General features: G+C 39.5%; 1 protein-coding gene across 2 annotated transcripts in view; it reads right to left on the reverse strand.

Moving 5' to 3' along the window:
- trappc9 (trafficking protein particle complex subunit 9) overlaps nt 1–25,980 on the reverse strand; it is a 243,329-nt gene that overhangs the window by 166,783 nt on the left and 50,566 nt on the right. For both annotated transcript variants that reach the window (XM_067411133.1, XM_067411132.1), the window contains 2 exons: nt 8,982–9,067; nt 933–1,059 (listed from right to left, as the gene is read on the reverse strand). In XM_067411133.1, coding sequence (XP_067267234.1) covers nt 933–1,059; nt 8,982–9,067 — 213 coding nt within the window. The remainder of the gene's footprint in view (nt 1–932; nt 1,060–8,981; nt 9,068–25,980) is intronic.

The raw sequence follows: 25,980 nt of genomic DNA on the forward strand, positions 1-25,980 counted from the left end.
TTTTTTTTGCCTTCAGTAGTCCATTGGTTTTGAAACAGTAGAAAAATTGCAGAGAATATGAATGAATTAAAAAACAACAACATTTACCTACTATTTAATTTCTATATCCTATTTACTTAATGTACTCAATATTTACTCAATAATTACAAAAAACAGAATACATTAGAGGTGGGCGATATGACAAAAATATTATATCACAAATTTTTCATGTTGGTTTTACTATTTTGCAAGTGACTGAGCAGTACTGCCTTTTGTTGTTTGAATAACATTAATGACAAGCAACAGCAGGTTTATTAGGCTGCTGTCACTTTAAGAAATGCACAGATCTAATATAGGCCCACCATAGACTGTTCAAAAAAAAAAAAAAAAAAGATATATATGTAATATACAGACACTCATCTGGTCTTCTCCCAACTGTTTACGTTCACTTAAGACATAGCCAGCTGTGTTTATGTAAACCTTGTGTGTATTTGACAGTTTAAGCACAATAAGATGTGAAAGATAGCTTAGTTTAGTACTCACAGGCTGTTTAAAAGTCTTTCAGAGTGGGAGTACGCACTCATTGCATGTCAGAACAGCGTGTGAATAAAATGCTTAACCGGCAAGGCTTTAAAACGCATGCAAAACATAAACATTTGTGATGTCACGTGAGCATAACCCTACCTAACATGTGATGTGAATGTACATCGAGCTGTAAAAACTGCAACAAAACTGCAACTGACAGAATGTGCACTGTAGCACATTACTACGACATTTCTTCAAAAGCACATTGTGGAGACATTTTAATTATTCATGATCAAAAATTGTGATATTGCACACCCCTAGAATACATATTCGCAAGCCAATCAATTCCCAATTGATACAAATCATTATTTCCGCACTGAATATTCAGTTTCAGTTTCATGTTGTGTTTAATGTGTTGTAAAACTCACCGCTGATTGTGATGTTGCCTGCGGTGCGTGGAACTCCAACCAGAGTCACCGGATAGAGGCCAGACTCCGCTGGCAAAGACAGAGCGGCAGGAAGGGACTCAAAATCCACACCTGATGTCAACAGACCCTGATGAACACAATCACACAGAGTACATAGTGGTCAATATACATTGGTAAATATGTATGCAAGAATGAGTAAAATATTACATTCCAAAGGATGAAATAATGACAATTTTCATTAGTTTTATTTTTTTTTTTCAGTTTAATACCAATAAATAAACTAATAATAATGAATGAATAAATAAATGACAAAACAAAACACTTTAAAACAAATCTAAATAAAACACTTTGATAACGAAATACAACACAAATAAATAAAACAAATAATCAAATAAAACAAAAAACTAACAAATGATTGAACAAATAAATACTAACAATGCCTATACTATATTCTTAGCTTAGTAAATTGTGTAAATAATAATATATATTGCTCCTGAGCAATCTCCAAAATGTGGATCATTCAATCTCCAAAAAGGAGTTGATTAACTGAAATAGCAACTGAAAATGCATATTTACCAAAAACAGCTAAAAAGCAAAACTAAAATAAGAAACACATATCATTAGATCCTAATAACAAATATTTTGTTTGGCATTTTGTTTTTCCAATTTCAACCTACTAATTGGGCTTTTTTTGGCAGAATACACAATCTTTCACAGTTTTATGCTTTTTTCTACGCTAGCTTTTGTCTTTGCATTAACGATAATAACACCAGAATAAAGAGATAAGAGACAAATGCAGAAGCCAAAAGCAGAATGTAAAGACAGAAATAGATGAATGAAAAAACACTGGGGACAGACCAAGGTTTGAGTTTTCTTTCTCTGCTCTTTCTCTCTCTCTCTCTCTCTCTTTTAACTCCAAACATCATATAATCAATCATCCTGATATCCATCTGATATGGAGGAGATGAAATCTCTCCCAGCATGCTCTGCCCATTACCCATGGAGAAAATTGCTCTTGTTCACAGAACTACAAAGAAAGGTACCAGCTTTACCAGAATCGCAGCGGCAGATGAGAGTGAGAGACGGAGACAGATTGAAAACCAGCTGCTTACACCTTCGTCGTGGAGGTGAGGGCCGATTATTACTACACCTCCAGAAGTCAAGCTGCTCTCCGCTGAGAGTTTTCCCGCTTTCTATTAATACACGAGACACCACTCAAAGTCCATCAAATGTGCTTTATGGGGTTTTTACCATATTAGCCTGAATGAAACCATTAAACTCTGGACTCAACAGGAAAAGAAATGAGAAGAGGATTTTCTATTTCTCCTTATATTCGGTCCACTGAGTGTCCAATGTCTCTGTGACATGAAACTTTTCTATCTCTACTGTGTAGCTTTTCATTTCTTAAACAACCATGTAGGAAGACACATTGTGGCCATATTACAGGATGACAATGTCAAGATTCAATGTCAAGACTCAAATTGTGAAAAATTGTTGGGAGGGAGCATAAAATCATTTTCACACGAATTGGCACTTCTGAGTCCCAGACCTTAAATTCACTGAAAGTCTCTGGGATGTGCTGGAGTAGACTTTACAGAGTGACAACATCACAACATTTATTTCCATCAAGAGGTGCATCAATTTTTAGTCAAAATCTTGTATTGACAATGGAAGAGTCAGGCACTCTGTAAAGTCTACTCATCTGCGGCAATGCGTGTTGCAGTAGTGCTGTCATATCTGGCTATAACATGTCATATTGTTTATAACACACTCTCATACATTTATTTTTTAACATTTGGGGAGAGTAAAATTTATGTGGTTTTAACAACCAGATGCATTTACACTTTGTCTGGAATTTGTCTCAAACCAACCCCTGAAGTGGTATGAGCGATCAGTTTTAAATCCATCTCTAAAGCGTTTCAGAGGCATTTACTCCTGGTCTTTTTACGAACGGACATTTGACTGACATGTAACGCAACCAATCACAGTTTATTTTGTTCAATGTCCCCTCAATAACAGACCAGCTTGCATCTAATAAATGATTCATTCAAGAACGTTGTGCAAGTTTACTGCAACAATGGAGCTGCGAACTTCACATAGTTTTGAAAATTCAGTGTTTAGTTGATCCTAGTAAGCGCTTGTAAACACGACCACGTTCTTCTTCCACAAGAGGGTTTGGCATCACGGCATTTGTTTCCATGCGGACTGTTAAAGAACGCGACACACACATCTCCCGGACATTTAACCAACCAGATGACGACTTCCAAACTCCTGAAGTGTTTCCAGATAAGTGCGCCATATGCATCAGACTTCCAGCCAACGGTCGGTGGGCGTGACGTCTGAGGCTGAGACTACTCTAGACTCCTCTGTCTAGAGCAGGGATGGGCAAATTCGGCCCTGGAGGCCCACTGTCCTGCAGAGTTCAGCTCCAACCCTGATAAAACTCACCTGCCTCTAGCTTTCTATTAATCCTTAAGGCAGTGGTCTCAAACTCAATTCCTGGAGGGCCACAGCTCTGCAAAGTTTTGCTCCAACTCTAATCAAACACACCTGATCCAGCTAATCAAGGTCTTCAGGATTACTAGACACTTTCAAACAGGTGTGAGTTGGAGCTGGTTGGAGCTAAACTGTGCAGAGCTGTGGCCCTCCAAGAATTGAGTTTGAGACTACTGCCTTAAAGAATTGATTAGCTGGTTCAGGTGTGTTTGATTAGGGTTGGAGTGGCCCTCTAGGACCCAGTTTGCCCATCCCTGGTCAAGAGTCTAGATCGAAGAACCATAAACAAAGGAGAATCAAAAGACTCAAAGATGTCTTCTTTATTCAAACTCTGAACAGTTGAGTTGTAGTGAATACACATAATAATGCAATTCAAGATGTCTGGTTTTATGTAATAGTTAAACCTTAATTAGCCATAGGCTACAATGCCATGTTCAGCTCTGAAGGCTAGCAATAAGTGCCTAACCTATAAAACAGTTTACTATGTAAAACCTGTAGCTCATATTATGTGGAGGGATTCACTATTGTATAAGCGTATTTTGAAATAACTCATTTGCATTTCCTTCTTGAAAAGGTTAATTAGCTTGACAGCTATTGCTAACGATCTGTTCTTTTCTGACTTTCATCAGCTGCTACAAAGACCCTGTGGAAATATGCTCTTTGTGAGTCTTTTTTCCCCCTGCTCCACCTGACAAAAATTATACAACCCATTTCCAAAAGCACTGTACCATAATCATACACTTAATTAAACTGAGACCAAAGTGAATTGAAGAGAAATATTTTCAAAGCAGTTTCATGAACTCATAAATTAGAAATTGCAAATGTCTTATGTAGCAAAACAGTTTGTAATGTCTATATAAATTAAATAAAGTACAAAATGATTTAAATTATACATTAAAGCAATTAAAAATGAAACATCTTAGGCCTAGTAATAACAAATTATTTACACATCCTGGGCATCATTGCCCTATCTCTTTGAATGGGGAAACATCAAATTCTCCAAAACTGTTCGCCAACCTTACGATTAAATTTCATATCTGAAATCACCAATGAAATCTAACAACAACCGGCTCATAAATTTAGTTTCTAAACGCTCGAATCATGACCAAAAAAAATATTTTTCAGGCTACTTAATAGTACTTAATAGCCTACATAAAAAAGAATAAAGAAGAGCGAAAAAACAGATCCAGGAACAGTGCTTTTCAGGTTTTTCAGGTATCTAACAGTTTTCAAATAGTAATCAAATATAAAATATCACTGCATATTATCTTTACTGTATAAAATAAATAAAGATTAATCATTATTGAAGTTACAAAAAGTATTCAGTCAAGAGCAGTGAGTGATTTCTTTGTTATTTGTTGTTTTATTTAACATTAAAAACAGGCAGCAGGAATAGTTGTTTTCCCTTTAAGACATGCACAATCCAGTACATATACTGTTCCACATGCATGTCTTTCTCGACTAATATACGTTCACTTAAGACATAACCGACTATGTTTGCTAGGATACTCACTAGGACGGGCATGTTGACATAATTTTTGTATGAATGTGGCCGCCGAAGCGCAAGACTTGAAAGAGAACTCAGTATTTGCGCGCTGACTGGAATAAGCGTGTGCGCGCGCTTCGGATGAGCGCACACAAATCTTCTCACAGCGCGTGCGAGTTCTCTTTCGCGTCTTGTTCTTTAAGGTTTAAATCAGCAAGGCTTAAACGAGTTAGTTTAAATACAGACAGCAACGTGTGCTGTTCAGGTCTCACCTGCGCTCGCGCGCTATCATCACCCGGGTGATGACGGCGTAAATGGCTGGACATTAGAGCAGACGACACTCGCAATTAACAGTTTATAAAGAGTGACTGTTTTGTCCACGCTTTCTGATTATCGTTGTTGTAACGTTTTGTGCATCTATCGACTGAAACATACATTATCTGAACTCTGTCTGTTTTCCACGTTGCTATTTTAAACACACCATATTAACCAATAGATGCGTCGTCATTCGAACTGCGGTCCGTCAGTGGAGAACCGTATGGTTCGATTTTTCACCGAGAACCGTTGCACCCCTAATACATATAAGTTATATCCGAGTCCTGATCGGGAGGTAATGTCCGATTCCGATCGAGTCTGAAACCACATGATCGGGCCCGATTTCCGATCACGTGATCGGATCTGGACATCCCTAATAAGTACGCGAATTGGGACGCACCTTTTGCCAATAGTAAGATGCTGAAAGAACAAACAGCATCGTGGTACAGTGAATTTATTCTGTGCAGCCACTGTAAGGTCAGCAGTAAGGTCACACCGGTTCATCCTGGCACCATCCGCGGTGCCATCTGACACCTGGCAGAGGAGTTTTATAGGGCATCAAGCTGATTCCATCTGGGTTCAGATCTGGGCATGTATGGAACAACACAACTCACCTACAGAATCATTTTCCTTTTCACACAAATGCACATCCACACTATAGTCCATCCCTGGTGGGAAAGGACCAAAAAAAAAGTCTTTGAATTGGAGTTTAACCTCTAGCTGGAGCGAACACCTGCGCCCTGAACCTGTGGGGTGTCAACGGTCTAATGGTTATGGATCTGGGCTGCTAACATAAAGACAGTAGATTCAATCCAACAGTTACTAAAATCACAGACCTGTTCTATCACTATTGTGCCCTTGAGAATAAACTTAACCCCAGAATTGCTCCTAAAAGACTGTTTATATATATATATTATATATATATATATATATGAGGGAGATGAAAAGTGGGTATTCAGTTGTGCAGGGGAATACAAACAGCTCCGTTCTTAAAATCTGTGCGCTGCCTACTCAGACAGCGTTTTCAGGCATCACGTATGAAATACTGCAAAAATCCCACAAATGCATTGCAACAAGCAATTTGCATGACATAAAAATAGAATATTTCATAAAAAATAACTCAAATAAAACAATACAAATACAAACAATTACAAACAAAATCTAAAAACAAACAGAATGGTTGCTAAAATTCTAAGATGCCTTCTTATGACCTAAAATCCAAAGCTCCGATGGAACACAAGAATGTGTTCTACGTGAACCGCCTCTTAAAAGGCAGCTGTCTATGTAGAGAGCAGGCAGAACTAGGAAAGCCAACATTTGATACTCAATTACCTTGGTTTCTTAGGAACATCTCCACATGGCTGGATTCTGATAATTGGGTCTTATATGAGTGGCCCATTATAGTGTCAGAAAAACACGGTAAACCCTCTCCCACATTCACACAAACTGTCTTCTTCACTTCAGGGTGGTTCTGCCTCTATTTCCCTGTCATTATGATCAGGTCTTAGTGACCAAAATGGCCTTCAAGCCACCAATAAGCAGCACCATCTCGTTTCAGCTTTCTGGGTTGAACTCTAAAGTGCAGTTAATATGTAGAGTGGAAAACAAAATATTTTTGGCAATGACATTTGCATTACAATTCCATTGCTCGCCGCAGTGCCCAAATCACAAACAAACATCATTTAACCAAACACAGCCTTGTCGAAAAACACCATGTCCTGAGCAGGTGCAATATAACACATTTCCAGCACGATTTTTACATTTGTATACACTTCAAAAAGAAGTATTCACAAATAAAATCCGTTCCTAGCATTTTCTCTCACCGTGATGAATGTCAAGAGTAACTGTCTCTGCAGGGCTCTGATGTAAAATCTTGTTTTCTACTGTGATTAGGACATTAACATGTCAGTGTGTATAATGGACTCCCTCTCTCTTTCACTACTTCTCTCTCATTTTCAATTATGAAAAAAAAAAAAAAAAATACATTTAAAACAGTAGAAAAAAAACAACAAAGAAAATTAAAAAAGAAAATCCTCTAAGAGAGTCAACTTTTTTGTTTGTTTTTTAACATCCAATTATGGCTGGATTCTGTTTTACACTTACTGTGTGTGTGTGTGTGTGTGCACATATATATTTATACAACAGTACTTTCTGGTTCTCGAATCTGATTGGCTGAGAGCCATGTGATATTCTCCCAGTATCAGCACTGGTACCGTTAAACCGCTTGTATCATGGTGGTCGAGCAAATCTACCATATAAATACTACCGTTGTTATGTCATAAAATGTAGTTTAAAAGAGTTTATAGGCAATAATGTAGTTATTTAGACCTCAAATATGTGACTCATATATACACATAGCACCTAATTTACTATTTGTTTTGATGCTTTTGCAGATCCAAGCTTCAAGCCGCCAGCGACTGCTCAGTGCTCGTGTAGCCGCAGAGAACGGCTTCATCTTGGCCAGTGCTTTGAGTATTTGCCACTGGCTCTTATGTAGATAGTGGTTAAAAATGTAATTCATTTGGGGTATATCAAACGGGCAATCTCCCTGTACTGGAGTGCTAATTTTGTACATTTTACTTAATTGTTTGCTTGTGTTTTTTATTTATTTGATTGTGTTTATTGGTTGCTTATGTTGCTTTGCTTATGTCTTTTATAATTGTTAATTTAAATATTGTTGTTCAATAAATATTATTTTATATAAATAATATGCAGTATTTGGTTTTGAGAAAGGGTACGTCAATAGTATCAGTGAAAGTTACATTATTACGCCATTAGATGGTGGCAAAAGACTCTCTTTACGACTGAGTCAGAAAGTTGTTTTAGCACTGTGGTACTTTTAAAAGATGTCAAAGAACAAAGTCAAAGATGTTGCTTTCCTCTGCGGATATTCAAACTGATTTCTTTAAAATTGATATAATACGGACATCGACCTGAAGAATAAATGTCATATCAGATGCAGATAATATGTAGAGTATTATGATATTATGAGAGAGAGATCGACTAAACACTCATAATACAATAAGCTTCAATGAAGCGACTCAACATTCCTTCATTACTAGTTCTGAAGTGACGTTTTAGAATTAGTAACGGAGGCTTGGGTCAACTGTTAAACTATCAACTTGAGATTTGGATCCATGGTGGAAGGAAGTAGTTCTGCACAAAAAGGCTTTTTAAAGACACTCCGTTGTTGTTCTTATTTACACTCTTGTGCCATTGAACTGTTATTTAAACACAATATTACACTCGTAGCTGTGCAATATGGCTGTATATCAGCATGCTGTAATTACCTACGGCCGAATCACAGCCATGCTGATATACAGCCATATCACACAGCTACGAGTGTAATATTGCTCATATAGCGAGATAGACAGACAAATTGGATGGATGGATGGATGGATGGATGGATGGATGGATGGATGGATGGATGGATGGATGGATGGATGGATGGATGGATGGATGGATGGATGGATGGATGGATGGATGGATGGATGGATGGATGGATGGATGGATGGATGGATGGATGGATGGATGGAGACAGACAGACAGACAGACAGACAGACAGACAGACAGACAGACAGACAGACAGACAGACAGACAGACAGACAGACAGACAGACAGACAGACAGACAGACAGATAGATAGATAGATAGATAGATAGATAGATAGATAGATAGATAGATAGATAGATAGATAGATAGATAGATAGATAGATAGATAGATAGATAGATAGATAGATAGATAATGCTTACCATGTTCTCGACCCGCAGCTCAAATGGCATTGGATTATAGACCATTAACTGCACCTCACAAACGTCGCCCTGAACCCACTGGAAATCTGCAACACACACAAGTATTTATGAAAAAGCTGCTTGCTGTATAAATGCATAAAGACAGAAAAACATTTAGCTCTTAAACATAAGATGATTCATTGATGTTGACAGGTCTGATCAGTATGTTTGCATGAACTGCTATAAATCTGGTCAAACCGAATAGCCTGCAGCAATTGTGAATATTTAATTTTCCTTGGGGGTGCAATAAGATGACCTGATATAACATCTGCATTTATGCATTTGGCAGATGCTTTTATCCATCTGCATTCAAGGTATAAACTACTACACCTGACCTTTCAGTTGAATTTTGCTCTCTGTTTTTGCATAAATCCTTCAGAGCTGAAAGTTAGCAGACTACATTTCACTGCTGAGCTTTTCCATTAATCCAGAGACGGAGTCTTATACTGATTAAGCTTTTCCAAACAATGGCCCCTCTTTCCCTCGGGAGGAGATATATTCACTGTATTATCTACAGTATGCTTGCAGATTTCACGCTCAAATTAACCAGAGCCCCGTCTCACACTAATAATCATCCGCTGCTGAAGGCCATATGGAGTTTAGAACGCATGAGATATTTTCAAAGAATGAAAACCAACAGTATCTATTCTTGTCCATCGCCTTTGAAATATAGTTATTGCTGACATTTCTCATGAATTACAATGTGAAAATTCACACCTTAAAGAAACCGTTGCCATTGTGAGATGCCTATGTTACTGGAGAGTTTAAAACTGCACAAATTATTAATAAAAGGAGGCATAATATAGACAGTTCAAATCATTTTGGGTTGAATGTATAATAAAAAAAAAAATAGAACTATATAAAGGCAGAATGTACAGTCACATGGTAATTCCACAATGAATTCAATTGTTACATTATCCAGCTTTTTAGACAACTACTTAGTGAATAAGTAAATAATAGACATGAAATATTGATTTGAGTTTAAATTTTGTGAGAAGATAAATTGTGATATGCTGTTGTATATTTAAAAAAGTGAATAAATAAAAAGTAAATAAATAAACTTAATTAATTCAACAAGTAAATAAAAGTGCATACAATTAATAATACAATTAGTTAATTAACAAAACAAGTGCATTTAATAAAACAAGAAAATAAATATATATGAATACTTCAAATAAATAAATAATTAAATGTATAAATAAATGTAAAAAACATTTATAAATTTATAAATAAATTACATAAATACATACATTCATTCATAAATATCATCAGTGTGTGTGAGAAGTAATGGCCACCCCTTTGTTCCCTTATATTAACCCTCTGGAGTCTGAGGCTGATTTGGGGCCTGAAGAACTTTTGACATGCCCTGACATTTGTGCTTTTTTCAGTTGTTCATAAACATATTAATGGAAAAAGTGTCATTACACTGTATTCAGCACAAACTAGGCTACAATAATATGTGAGGAACATGTATGTACATGTTTGTGTTTTTGAAGGAATAACATTTATGCGTGGTTGTTGAAAAAACAAAAAACTTAAGTCACTGAAATAAGGCCAAAAAAAGTATAATAAATCTGTGTTCATAAGACTTTAGGGTATTGGAGGTTGTAGACTAGAGTTTTTGCTTCAAAATTATGTAAAAATGATGCTGCCTACTCCTTCATATTTAACAATATATTGATTTAGTTTTTGTAAGACACTTTTTGCCAAGAAACACAGTATGCAAGGAGGCGTGAATCACCACTGAAAATGGGCCATTCTCACCTGAGAAGACAAAAGAATTGGATAGTAATGAGCTGAAATGACTTGCATATTAATGAGGCATTTCAGTCAGGTAGGCTGTGAAAAAAAACCTTCTGTGATGTCTCAAGCTCATTATGATATATGAAACATACAGAAAAATATTATTACAATATAAAGTAATGGTTTTATATTATACTTTAAAATATAATGTATTTCTGTGATGCAAAGAGTCTGAATATAGGCTTTTAGTTTAAAAGCATGCACATTTGGAGAAATATTGGATTCTCATATGCTTATGTCAATTTTCTATACAGAGGAGTTATTTTTATTTAATATTCACTGTCATTACTATGAGCGCTGGTGTTTTCAATTCATCCTTGAAGTCGGAGGGCGCTCTGTGCATTTTAGTCCACAAATTCATCTAAAAGAAGAAGAGGCTATTCCATGAATGGAGTTTCCAATTCATACAGCAGCAGGAGGGCGCTAAAGAAACAAAAACTCATCTAAACTTCATCTGTAGAAGACAAGTAAACAGGAAGTAACTGCATGTCTTCTAGAGATCGCTAACCATGACTTTTACATCCAGATAAACACTTTTCAAGACAATAAATACACGATTGAGATGATGTATGCATGTATTGACTGAATTAGCGTCTGAATAGCGCTGGCTCCATGGGCGTGGCCGCATTAGCAGATAATGAGCTGAATCACGGATTTCTGACATGGCTCTCTTTTCATACAGATTACATAAACAAAGAAGGTTTGTTTTCGATTTGACTTACATGATTTAAAACCTGACATCTTAACGTTTTTTTAGACATAAGTGTAATTTTTTTGTCATTAGTATTCACTAAGTTACAGTTCATTTTCTGAGAACTATCAGATTGGAGTTCGTTCAGAGGGAGAGGAGAAATCACGCATCATGTTAGTTTTCTTTATTTTACAAAAAGCACAAAATTCTGTTTTTACTCTGAGTGTACACAAATGAAAGAAGATATTCCACAGATTAAAATGGTGTATAACTCTTAATTGTATGTGCAACATTGACGGAGTATTTTGAGTCTCTTTCACACTGATAAGAAAAAAACCACGGTGGTATCGCCGGCGATACCGTCAGACCTCAGAGGTCTTCAAAAATTGAATTTATGTCGGCATAGTTGAATAACAAGAGTTATGGAAAAGACAGTGAGTCTCAAACTCCATTGTTTCCTCCTTCTTATATAAATCTCATTTGTTTAAACGACCTCCAAAGAACAGGCGAATCAACATAACACAGACTGTTACGTAACAGTCGGGGTGTACGCCCCCAATATTTGCATATGCCAGCTCATGTTCAAGGCATTAGACAAGGGCAGCCAGTATTAACGTCTGGATGTGCACAGCTGAATCATCAGACTAGGTAATCAAGCAAGAACAATAGCGAAAAATGGCAGATGGAGCAATAATAACTGACATGATCCATGATAACATGATATTTTTAATGATATTTGTGAATTGTCTTTCTAAATGTTTTGTTAACATGTTGCTAATGTACTGTTAAATGTGGTTAAAGTTACCATCGTTTCTTACTGTATTCACGGAGACAAGAGCCGTCACTATTTTCATTTTTAAACACTTGCAGTCTGTATAATTCATAAACACAACTTCATTCTTTATAAATCTCTCCAACAGTGTAGCATTAGCCGTTAGCCACGGAGCACTATCAAACTCATACAGAATCAAATGTAAACATCCAAATAAATACTATACTCACAGGAATCGATGTATGCATGATGAACACTTTGTAAAGATCCATTTTGAGGGTTATATTAGCTGTGTGAACTTTGTGTTTGCTGTTTAAGGCAGTTGAGAGCTCGCGGGTGTCACGGTTCACTGATCCGCTGTCTCATACTGTTGTCTGTGTGTAGGTTTTGGGATGTGTCACTTGATTGTTCTGTGTGGGCGTCGCCGCTGATTGCTGATCAGCGGCAGCTGTGGATCATTACACCTGCCTATATAACGCCTTGTCTTTCGTCTCATGTTTGTCAGATCGTTTGTTGTAGTCCTGGTGTTGTCCCGTTGTTTCTCGTGTTTCTTGTTCCTGGATTGGATTCTCGTCGCTGTTCCCTGTTACCTGTCTGTCTCGTTGGATTACTCGTTCTGGATTTCATGCACGGATACTCACACGGACACACGGACTCACCATTCAGGACAATCATTCATCACGGACACTTCATCGCCCATCGAAGTCCCTGTGTTACCTCTCTCCTGCTGTCTGTGTTGCTGCTGTGTGTTTGTCATCTACTTACCTGGCGTGAAGCTCTATTAAAGAGATATTAACTTGCATTTGTATCCAGTCTTCTTTTCCGTGACAGAACGATCTGACCAACTATGGATGCAGCAAGTTCAGCAGCTATCATGGAGTTTATCAACCACAGTATTGCTCGCATGGATCAGCAGCAGGAGAGCATCTCTTCCACCGGACGCGCTGTTCAGGCGTTGGTAACACAGGTGTCCGAGCTCTCCCAGCAGCTGCAACGACTTCGCGCTCCCACTGCGCCAGCCCCGCCGCCTGTTCCCCCACCATCACCAGAGCAGAGAGACCTACCTGAGCCCCGCCTTCCCGTCCCACAGAGCTATGCTGGTGAGCCAGATTTTTGTTGAGCGTTTCTTAACAAGTGTTCTCTTCACTTTGCTCTGCAGCCACGCACCTTCGAGAAGGAAGAATCTAAGGTAGCGTTTGTTCTAACCCTCCTGACCGGAAAGGCGGCACTCTGGGGAACGGCGGTGTGGGAAAATCAAGATCAATGCTGCTCCTCGTTCCCGGCGCTCTCCGACGAGATGAGGAGGGTGTTCGACCGTGCGGTGGCAGGAAAGGAGGCCGCCCGTCAACTCACCGCCCTGAAACAGGGCAACCGCACGGTCGGCGACTATACCATTCAGTTCCGCACCCTCGCAGCGGAGTGCCGGTGGAACGAGGAGGCGCAGTGGGATGTGTTCCTGCATGGGCTGGCCGATCGTATTACACCGTGAAATCTACGCACTGGACCTACCTAAGACCTTCAATGGACTGGTTGAACTCGCTCTACGTGTGGACTCTCGTTTACAGAGGTTAGAGCTTTTAGACGAATCTGGAGAGAAGCACAGCGGAGGCGGCAGTCGTTTTTCCTCCGTGGTGGATACGGTCGGTCCTGTTTCCGATCCTGAGCCCATGCAGGTGGGGAGAGCTCGGCTTTCCCGGGAGGAGAGAGAGAGGCGGGTAAGACTGAGATGGGCAACGCATAACATCACCTGCGACGCACTTCTGGACTCTGGGGCGGAGGGCAACTTCATGGACATTTCTTTCGCACAACAACACGGTTTACCCACATCACCTCTGACGCACTCCATATCCGTCAACGCTCTCAATGGACAGCCTCTTCCCAGTGTTTCCCATACTACTGACTTCATCACCCTCATCACATCTGGTAATCACATTGACAAGTCCCAATTTCTGCTCATGGACTCACCTCATGCACCTGTTGTTCTTGGACATCCCTGGCTCACTAAACACAATCCCCGCATCGACTGGCAACAAGGAACCATCACTGAGTGGAGCACCCAGTGTCACAAGTCTTGTCTTTTGTCTGCTTGTCCCACGGTGTCTGTTTCTGTTTTGCAGGAGGAGGCGGTGGATTTGTCTAACGTGCCCATGGAGTACATCGATCTGAAGGAAGTGTTCAGTAAGTCCCGGGCTGCTTCTCTTCCTCCTCATCGTCCCTATGACTGTGCGATAGATTTAGTTCCCGGTAAGTCTCCGCCTAAAGGCAAACTTTACTCTCTGTCTGTTCCCGAGAGGGAGGCCATGGAGAAATATATTTCTGATTCTCTAGCGGCTAAGTTCATCCGCCCTTCCTCATCTCCAGCAGGGGCGGGGTTCTTTTTTGTGGGGAAGAAGGACGGATCTTTGCGACCTTGTATTGATTACCTTCAACCTTCAGCGTTGATGTCTTCAGCCTTCGAGAGGTTGCAAGGAGCGTCCGTTTTCACTAAATTGGACTTAAGGAACGCTTATCATTTGGTCCGCATCAGGAAGGGGGATGAGTGGAAGACCGCTTTTAACACCCCCAGAGGGCACTTTGAATACTTGGTCATGCCCTTCGGGCTGTCCAACTCGCCTGCGGTCTTCCAGGCACTCGTCAATGACGTGTTGAGAGACATGGTTGACCAGTTCATATATGTCTACCTGGACGACATATTGATTTTTTCATCGTCTCTCCAGGAGCACGTTCAACACGTCAGACGAGTGCTTCAGCCACTGCTAGAGAATGGGCTTTTTTGTCAAGGCGGAGAAATGCGAATTTCATGCACAGTCTGTTTCTTTTCTAGGGTACATCGTCTCGTCTGAGGGAATTCGCATGGATCCTGACAAGGTTAAGGCTGTGGTGGATTGGCCAAACCCAGATTCCCGTAAGGCCCTACAGCGGTTTCTGGGTTTCGCTAATTTTTACCGGCGTTTTATTCGCAATTTCAGCCAACTAGCCGCGCCTCTGACCGCCATGACCTCCCCCAGAACGACCTTCAGGTGGTCAGATGCAGCCCACGCTGCATTTGCCAAACTGAAGAGCTGCTTCGTTTCAGCTCCTATTTTGATTGCCCCTGATCCTTCGCGTCAGTTCGTGGTGGAGGTCGATGCGTCAGAGGTGGGGGTAGGTGCAGTTCTTTCCCAGCGATCTCCCTCAGACGACAAGATGCATCCATGCGCGTATTTTTCGCATCGTTTATCTCCCGCCGAACGCAATTACGACATTGGTAACAGAGAGTTGTTGGCAGTCAAATTAGCGTTGGAAGAATGGCGTCACTGGTTAGAGGGATCGGGGGTTCCCTTTATTGTTTGGACTGATCACAAGAATTTAGAGTATATACGATCGGCTAAAAGGCTCAACTCTAGGCAGGCTCGGTGGGCCCTTTTTTTCGGACGTTTTGACTTTACTCTATCGTACCGCCCGGGCTCCAAAAACATCAAGCCTGATTCTCTTTCTCGTGTTTTTGACCCTTCCGAACGCCCGTCCACTCCCGAGTGTATTCTTCCCGAGACGTTAGTGGTCTCCACTCTTACATGGGAGGTCGAATCGAAGGTCCTAGCGGCCTTAGAAGGAGTAACGCCTCCGCCCGGATGCCCACCGAACCGTTTGTTTGTGCCGGAGGGGCTAAGGTCCTGCGTTATCAAGTGGGGTCATTGTTCCAACATGGCTTGCCATCCAGGGGTTAATCGAACTAGGTTTTTAGTCAAGCAATGATTCTGGTGGCCAGCTATGGCTCGTGATATTCGCAGTTTTGTTTTGGCTTGTTCAGTTTGTGCCACTGGTAAGACTTCCAACCGACCTCCAGATGGGTTACTCCAACCTCTGTCTGTCCCTTCGAGACCCTGGTCCCATATCGCACTAGATTTTGTTACCGCCCTCCCACTCTCCCAAGGGTATACGGTTGTTTTGACCGTGGTGGACCGATTCTCGAAGGCGACCCATTTTATACCCTTAGCCAAATTACCCTCTGCTAAGGAGACAGCGGTTGCGGTCATTGATCACATCTTCCGGTTACATGGCCTCCCGGTGGATGTGGTTTCTGACAGGGGTCCCCAATTTCTCCCCAAATTCTGGCAGGAGTTTTGTAAGTTACTGGGGGCGACGGTTAGTCTTTCCTCTGGGTTCCATCCCCAGACCAATGGTCAGACTGAGAGTGCCAACCAAGATTTAGAGCGAATGTTGCGATGTTTGTCGTCCAAGAATCCTTCCTCCTGGAGTCAACAACTCTCTATGATTGAGTACGCTCACAATTCACTGCCAGTGTCTTCTACGGGCCTTTCTCCATTTGAATGTAGTCTAGGTTACCAGCCACCTGTGTTTCCCAGTCTGGAGTCCGAGGTCGCGGTCCCCTCCGCTCACGCCTTCGTCCAGAGGTGCCGCCACACTTGGAACAGAGCCCGCGAGACTCTGCTGCAAGTGAGGGCGCGTACCAAGGCTAAGACCGACCGCCACCGGTCGAAGCCTCCCGTATATGTCGTGGGTCAAAAGGTGTGGCTTTCTACTAAGAACTTTCCGCTCCGCTCCGTTGCCAATAAGCTTGCTCCCAAATTCATTGGCCCGTTTACTGTCACTAAAATTATTAGTCCAGTGGCAGTCGCGCCGCGACTCGTAGACGGGGAACCAACCTATTCGGTTAATCGTATTCTGGACTCTAGGCGGAGGGGACGCGGATTCCAGTACTTGGAGGACTGGGAAGGTTACGGTCCGGAGGAGAGAAGTTGGGTTCCTGCTAGGGACATTCTGGATCACTCCCTTATTGATGATTACAATCAACAGGTAAGGAGTTCTGGGAACGCCGTGAGGCGTTCCTAGGAGGGAGGGTACTGTCACGGTTCACTAATCCGCTGTCTCATACTGTTGTCTGTGTGTAGGTTTTGGGATGTGTCACTTGATTGTGGATCATTACACCTGCCTATATAACACCTTGTCTTTCGTCTCATGTTTGTCAGATCGTTTGTTGTAGTCCTGGTGTTGTCCCGTTGTTTCTCGTGTTTCTTGTTCCTGGATTGGATTCTCGTCGCTGTTCCCTGTTACCTGTCTGTCTCGTTGGATTACTCTTTCTGGATTTCATGCACGGATACTCACACGGACACACGGACTCACCATTCAGGACCATCATTCATCACGGACACTTCATCGCCCATCGAAGTCCCTGTGTTACCCCTCTCCTGCTGTCTGTGTTGCTGCTGTGTGTTTGTCATCTACTTACCTGGCGTGAAGCTCTATTAAAGAGATATTAACTTGCATTTGTATCCAGTCTTCTTTTCCGTGACAGCGGGGTGGGGGAGCGGGAGATTTAAAAGGGTCGCATGCTTAATCGGTGCATATGTAATAATGGCTCAAAATAGGCAGTTAAAAAAAATAATTTAAAAAAATCTATGGGGTATTTTGAGCTGAAACTTTTGAAAAGGCACCTCTAGGGCACCTTTAATAAAATAAAAAGATAAAAAAATGCATTAGCTCAGGGCAGATAGTTTAAAGTCTCCCCAAGTCATTGTGGATTTCTCTTCCAAATACTTTATTTTCCCAATAATCCATTTTAAACTGGTTCATAAATCCAGTGTGAACGTACTGGTGGGCAACACTGAATTGACGCAGAGTAAACGGCAAGCTTCACTCCTGAGGGAAATTAAAGCAAGGTTGAAAAAGGATCTTCCCAGTGTGGGAGACAGTTTCCCATATGCTGAATGCATCATAAGACAGCACAGACCTCTGAAATGATGAGGAGAGGACAGGACGGGTCAGGCCAGGCCAATTAAATATAATATCCTTCTTAAGGAAGAAGCCCACGGGGCGGTTTAAGCATTTCATTTGAGCTGGATGGCAGAGAAAGGCCCTGTGCACTGCTGTTAAGGAGGTGAGGAGCATTATGGGTGGCTTATGGAAACCAAAGGCTCTGAGGATGTGAAAGAAGCCAAAGCAATGACACACAAATCCAAATGTTGAGTCCAACATGAAAGTGCGATCACAATTCAATTTACTTCTGTAATGTGGCATTAAAATAAAAGGCTAAATATATTTTCAGTGTTTGTTAATATTACAATTTTATCTCCTTGACCTTGGAGAAATCAACTGAAAAGGAAAATCCTTTTGTTGGTTTGTGTTCAGTTTAATCAACAGCAGTATAAATCATAAATATTTTCTTGAAATTAATGAATAATTGAAAATTGGGAAAAGGAAAAAGTGAAATAGATATGGGGGTTTGTTACTCTTTTATGCCACATAGAGAAAAGCGGGCAGTGAATAAGAAAAAAAGATGCCCTCTGATTTGGCACCTCAGTTACTAGATCTCTCTCTTCACAGGAGACACTGACCTGAAGCTTTATGATACATTATACATGCTCCAACTATACATGAAACATGCATGGAAAGGGGGTAGATAGAGATGGATGCAATAGAGATACATATTTTATACACACAACCATTCAAAAGTTTGTGAACTGTATGATTTTTTCTTTATATTTTTGTCACTTATGCTCACTAAAAAAAAGTGATATTCCTAAATATAATTGCAATTTAAAAGAACTATTGTCTATTTTAATATATTTAAAATGTAATTTATTCCTATTATGTCACTGATCCTGTGATTGATTCCTGAATTCCAGAAAAATGTGGTCTTATTTGCACTTTGAATATTGAGAGAGTGCGATTATGGTTGCACTTGAAAAGTATTACCATAAAAATGAATAACAGTTTTCTCTTAATCGTATTAAGCACAAACATTAAGGTTTCAATTGTTAACATTAGTTAATGCACTGTGAACTATCATGTACTAACAATGAATGACTATTTTTATTAACTAACATCAACTAACAATGAGCAATATATGTGCTACAGTATTTATTAATCTTTGTTTATGTTGGTTAATACATTAATGTTAATAAAAGAAACCTTATTGTAAAGTGTTACCATTTTTAGCTATTTTTAGCTATTTGACTCTAGATAGCTCCAAACCTGTATGGATTTTTTTCTTCTACTGAACACAAAAGAAGGTGTTCTGAAGAGTATGGGAAACCAAACAGTTGATGGGCCCCATTGACTTCCATAGTATTTTTTTTTTTTTTTCATACTATGGAAGTCAATGGGGCCCATCAACTGTTTGGTTAACCAACATTCTTCAGAACACCTTTTGTGTTCAGCAGAAGAAAGAAATTCTTAATTTTTGGGTGAACTACTCCTTTAACATTATCCATATAGCATGTACAGTCTAAGCGTATCAGAGGAAGAGCAATCCATTATATTTCGATAAATAAAAGACTACCAAAACAAAATACAAACAGCATTCTCTGCATTAATGTTTCTCCGCAGTGACTCAGACACTCATGTGGCAGGCGCTCGAGGATGACAGGAATCCCTGCTCAAGTGCAGCTGACTCACCTCTCTAAACGAAACCTCCGCAGAGATTCACCATCAATTCTCTATCTCTGCTGTTCTGCATGTGAGGAGCTCTCCTGAGTGACTCACATCGAGCTGAACTTCATGTTCTTCAAACCTCTGCAGCTACACAAAAGCAGAACTGTTTACTATAACGTACTACTGAGTGTATGAGCGCATGCTACAAGTGGAGTGAAATATATTTTAAATAAGTACACAAAGCTGCTGGGGATATTTTAACACTCACAGGCCTTTTTTTTTTTTCTACTACACTGTACATAGTGAAAGAGTAGCTTACTGCTTACTTAATAATGTAAACTAAATACTGTATTCTACCCATACTGCTGCTGTTGATTATTACTGATGCAAAGCAAGTACAGATACTTGCTACTGCCAATACATACGCTGATAGGCTGCTGTGCTTACATAAGGGGGCTTTCACACAGAGTTTGTTCGCCGCGGTCAGAGCCCGGATGCAACTGTTCCTATCTGGTTTAACACTCAAATTGATTCTATTGAACACTGGTGCATTTACATTTATCTTACGTCATCACAGACATGCACTGCGCATGATAGAAAACAGAACGCGGGTCAGTTAATCGTGTTTTTATTAATATGGTGCTATTGTGTGCAGAACCGTAAACGACACTTGAGTTTACTATATGTGCACCACATGAAGACGGTTTTCCACTGCTTTCAAACAGACTATTTTGAGGAAGACAGCTGATTGCTATACATTTGCCGCTCTGATTGCACTTGCAAAGCGCGAATACACTGCAGGCTCACTGTTTTCGTGTTGCTTTCATATTCACGCAATCCGCGGCACAGTTTGAGTGCAACCAAACCCAGACAACCTCCTTCAGGTAGTCTCGGGTTTAGTACCACGGTGTGCACCCGGGTCCGCATGACAGCTTTTACATTAGCAACTTTCACATGTGACTCGTGCCCCATTTCAAACTAAACTGCCAGTGTGAACACATACTGCTGCTTCACAAATAATATTATATATATATAGCAGATCTATACAGGTGGAGCTGGGGAAGGTGGAGGATTTCAGAGGAACTCTGAAAGCGTGTTGCAAACTGCTATAGTGAATGCTAACCAGCCATTTAAATGTTGTAAGCAGCAAGCTCATTGGGTGCAGACGTGACATGAACCAACCAGCTTGTGCCAAGTAGTTAACGTTGAGAATATCATCAAATTGCGTTAAGGACCATCAGCCTGTGCCATCTAGAGTTTTGTGACAGAACTAGGCATTTTAACAAAGTCAGGGAGATACTGCTGCACATATTACCATAAGCTGATGTTTTTTTTTTTTTTTTTATATATCTCGAATATTTCATAAGAAATATGGATGATTCTGAGGTTATCTGTCAAGAAAGCTCAAGAACACACTTCACCCCCAAAACCAAAGGGAAAAAAAGGAAACCTTTTGCAAAAAGTCTTTAGAATTCTTGGAATTGCATTGTATCATTATTTTCAGGATAACTGGGCATTGTTCTACCCAATTATCATTAAAATAATAATGGGCCTAATTTTCAATGATTATTCAATAATGATTCTCATTACATTCTCTTATGTATTACAGTGAAATTATAGTAAAAAAAAAAAAATGTTTTGCAATTATTTATTTAAAAAAGTCAATTATTTTTTAATTAAAAGGCCATTTAAGAATTTCTGCTTTTAAAGACTGTATTTTCCATTATAGTAATCACAAATTGGGAGGGGAAAAAATGGTTTCATATATATATTTGTTCTTAAAGTTCTTAGAGGGTAAAATATGACCTGGAAACCACTTCATGAAATTCACCCATATGTGAATTAATGTAGCAATTAAGTATGTTTATGTCATTAACAAAGCCACTTATGTTTTCACTGTAGCAATGAGATTCTGTCACAAAAATAAATAAATAAATAAATAAAATAAATACAAAATCTGAGAACATTGTAATTATGGTAATTTCAATGAAATGTGAATTGTAATTCAGATATGCTCTGTTGCTCAGCATGTACAGTTTTGTAAAATGTCTTTGCAGTCTGATCAAATAATGCAATAAATTAGGTCAAGTTGAGAGCATTGCATTGTGGGATACACTACCTATGATATAAAGGAAATTTGCTAACATGCCCAAGGTCATGCAATTGCACATGCCAGAACAAACTAATTAAGAAGCCCTTCTAGCTTACATTAGATGTTTCTGTGCTAAAAATGTCTCTTTATATACAGTATGACCTGTGGTTTTGGATGAGTGTGTTCGTCCACAGCAGGACGGCAGTCATTACAGCCCCACACTGTGTCCTTGTCCATTACAGCATAGCAATCATGGATTGTGGGTCTGCTAAGGACATCTGCTGGTGTGAGAACGAGTGGGCGCACTGTCCATCCCACGTCAAATATTTGCCCTTTTGAGCGTGGCCTCACGATAAACCGCTCTAAGTGGTGTTGAGATCTGGCAGGTGAAGACATACAAAGACCTGGCCTCAGGACGCAGACGGTGTCATCAGGACAGGATGGATGCACCTGTCAGTGTCTCTGAATCCCATCTGCAGGGGTCAGGAAGCTTCCAGGGCTTTTACAGTGTGTGGGGAAAGCAAGGAAACCTTTGAAATGCTGCTCCATCTGTTCACTAACAAGCACCTTTTACACACCTCTTTCCTCTCCAACGCTGCCTGGCCACTCCAGCTATACGACGACAGCCCGGTGGCCACTTTGAAGATCTGGGGAAGCAAGAGTTTTGTAAACCCTGAAAATCTGGGGAGAGCGAGAACTCCCCGCGTGGGAACTCCTGCAGGTCATAACAAATGTTAACGAGAGATGAATTGGCTCGTTAGAAAGTGCTGATTATCAGCACGCGCACAGCGTGTGAGCAGCTGTTCTCCCCCACGCAACACACACACCGAGATACCACTCAAAATATGAAATCAAAAATGAATTAAGATGACCAATAACAGTTGTTATCATATTAATTCCTGAATTATAGTGCTTATTATAGTAAAAAGACATATTAAAAATAGATTAAAAACAAAAAACAACCACGTGCCTATGCTTATTATCTTCTACAATCATATTTATTTTTGTTAATTATTTAAAATAAGTCATTTAAAAATAAACAACTGTTTAAAATAAATAAATAATTATTTAAAATAAAATAAACTATTAAAATATATATATAAATAAATAAATGACTAAAATATAAATAAAAAAGATAATGATTTGAAAAACAAATAAATAATTTAAAGAATAAGGATTTCAAATCAACAGATTAAAAATAATAATAATAATAATTAATTAATTAAAATAAGCACTTAAAATAAATAAATGATTTAAAATAAATAAAGTCTCAGTTAATGCCTTGCATGCATGGTGAATGTTAGAGTATATCTACATAGTACAACAACCTTCAAAACAGTATGAAAAATCCTGTTTCCACTGATATATCCTCTTTAATTTGTCAATCTCCCTGAAGCTGGACTGCTTTTACACCATAAGGCCGAGAGGCCGCCTGAGACAAAGTTCTGATAAAGATGTTAAAGAGTGTTTAATGCCTCATTACGTGCATAATGGAGGAGATATCTCCCTCTGCCTGCAATAACCATCCGTTCAGAAGACAGGATAAAGCTCTCTCCTCCTGCTGTTCCACTGAAAGACACACAATTCCACACACCTGCACCGCTTCAAAGATCCAGAGCATAGCTGCCCTTTGGCTCTTCTGAAAACGTAGTTTACTCTATGAGATGTGTTATCACTTCAAATAAAACCACAAAAGCTACATTTTGCTGAATGTTTGGAATAAATGTACACCTTAACAGCTCAGCTTCTAGTCAATAGTTATAGTACAAATGTATACGTCCGTATAGTGGCCTCAAAGTGTTTAAACACTTGAACCTGAATGACACTGCATGTTGAAAATGTAAAGAAACATAACTCAAGCATGCTTTTTAAGCAAAGCATTTCTGTATTAGAGACGTTTGCAAGGTCTTAAACAATAGATTTATAATCATCAAAATCCCCAGTTAATTAAAAATCATTGAGCAAAACTGATGAAGAAAAGTGAAGTTAGTTAAGATCTAGAATTTAGTCTGAAGATGGCTTTTTGATATTTTATATCTAATGAAATGACATTAATGATCCTTTTTCGGCTCACTGTATCTAAGTTACACCAGACGTAAGCAGCACGGCTGGTGGAGTTCATGAACTGATAGTGCTGACAGCAGCCACGGTGGATCAACACGGCTACAGCTGATAAAATCATCTCACTCAGAGGAAACCTGCATGAATTGCTAGATTAAACAGCAATACTTTTACTTAAAGTCAACATGAAATAAAAATTGAGCCAAAATTGACAATTTGGCTGTGTGAGATTCTCCAGCTTTGTTGTTGTTGAGCAACCGAAGCATGAGCTGTTAAAGCTCCGCCCTCTTCTGGAAATCAGGCAGGGAGCAGCAGCTCATTTGCATTTAAAGGGAACACATATGGTGCGTTTTTGCTCAGACACAAAAAGGGGCAAATTTGACAAGCTATAATAAATGATCTGTGGGGTATTTTGAGCTGAAACTTCAGACACATTCTGTGCAGTATGATTTACTCACCCTCAAGCCATTCTAGGTGTTTATGACTATGTTCTTTCAGACGAACACAATCTGAGATATATTTAAAAATATCCTTAGTCCTCCAAGGTTTTGTCATGGTTGTGAATGGTAGGCCAAATTCTGAAGACAGAAGAAATGCATTCATCCATAAAAAAATGAAACCATACGACTTAATAAAGGATTTTGAAGCAACGGAATGTGTTTTTGTAAGAAAAATATCCATATTTAAAACTGTATATATATTCAAAAAACTAGCTTCCGGCAAAAAGATCGCACGCAGAATGCGCAAATCGACTTGCGCCAAATGAGTAATCCTTTGACGCGATGTATGACACAGGATGTAGGAGTATCATAAGCTTAGACGCCTCTCACGGTTCAAACAAATACGGCTGGGCAACAAACTCAAGCTCCTCTTCTCTTCTGTTATATCGAAATCCTCCGTAATTTCTCATGTTAAACTTCTAATTCATGACCAGTGTTATGTTTTGCTCTCTCCTCTACACCTCCGCGTGCGTCATCGCGCCAGGTCAAAAGTTGCTCTTCCACCCAAATTGAAATGCGCAGTATGCGTACGGTCGTCCGCCGGAAGCTCGTTATTTGAATTTATAAAGTTCGCATGTCGCAAAAAATGCATGTCTTTGCTTCAAAGGGCCTTTATTAAGTTTCCTGAGTTGTATGGATTTTTTTTTAATTTTTTTTATTTAATGGATGGATGCATTTTTTCTGCCTTCAGAATTTGGCCTACCATTCACAACTGTTATAAACCTTTGAGGACTAAGGATATGTTCGTTTGAAAGAAGATAGTCATAAACACATATGATGGCTTAAGGGTGAGTAAATCATGGAATCATTTTCATTTTTGGGTCAACTAACTATTTGCTTTAAAACAATGTGCATTCATTGTGAAAAGTGCTAAACAAATAAGTTTGAATTCACTGGACAAATTGACAATTTCAAATAGCTATTAATCGATTATGTTAATATGTCCTTTACAACGTGAGCTCGGACATCTAGTACTGCAGAAATAATTGTGTTTGTCATGCACACAACACATCTACTCGTTCTGTTCTTTTAGTTAGTTCCTCTGTCATGCTCACAGATCCGGACGTCAGATTAAACCTTTACAACAGGAACAGTTTAGATAAGATCATACAGAATAACTCAGAAAAGAACACAAGGTCATTAGATGCCACAGAGATAATTACACAGGCTTGTTGTACTTTAAACCTTAGGTTTTGCTGCCACCATTTAATGCGGATGATAGTTTCTTTTTTTAAATACCTTCCCGAAACCACATTAATGTGATACATTCATAGGATCAAATAGGCATCCTGAAGAGTGTAAACATCATCACCACATCCAAAAGTACATATTTCCCTAGTATGCAAAACATGGATGATATATGCGTTGAATGTCCAAATACACAGATTTCATAAAATGTAGACCTAGATCACCCAGTGATGTGCTGAAACTGCCTATTTGAAGACTTGGATGCAGGGAAACAACTGTTTAGTTGAATAATTGTTTTACGGCACAAATAGCTTATTCCATTTTGCACTTCATACTTTGGCCTTTGTGGTTTGATGTGAAGATAGAGACTCATCAACAAGAAAGTAATTACTAATTAAGGAGAATTCCTATTTGTACTTTTTTTTTTTTTTTTCTCCAAATGTTGAGGCCCTTAAATGAACAAACATTCTTTTCACTTC

This window comes from Chanodichthys erythropterus, chromosome 15, assembly GCF_024489055.1.
Source record: "Chanodichthys erythropterus isolate Z2021 chromosome 15, ASM2448905v1, whole genome shotgun sequence".
Taxonomy (NCBI): Eukaryota; Metazoa; Chordata; class Actinopteri; order Cypriniformes; family Xenocyprididae; genus Chanodichthys; species Chanodichthys erythropterus.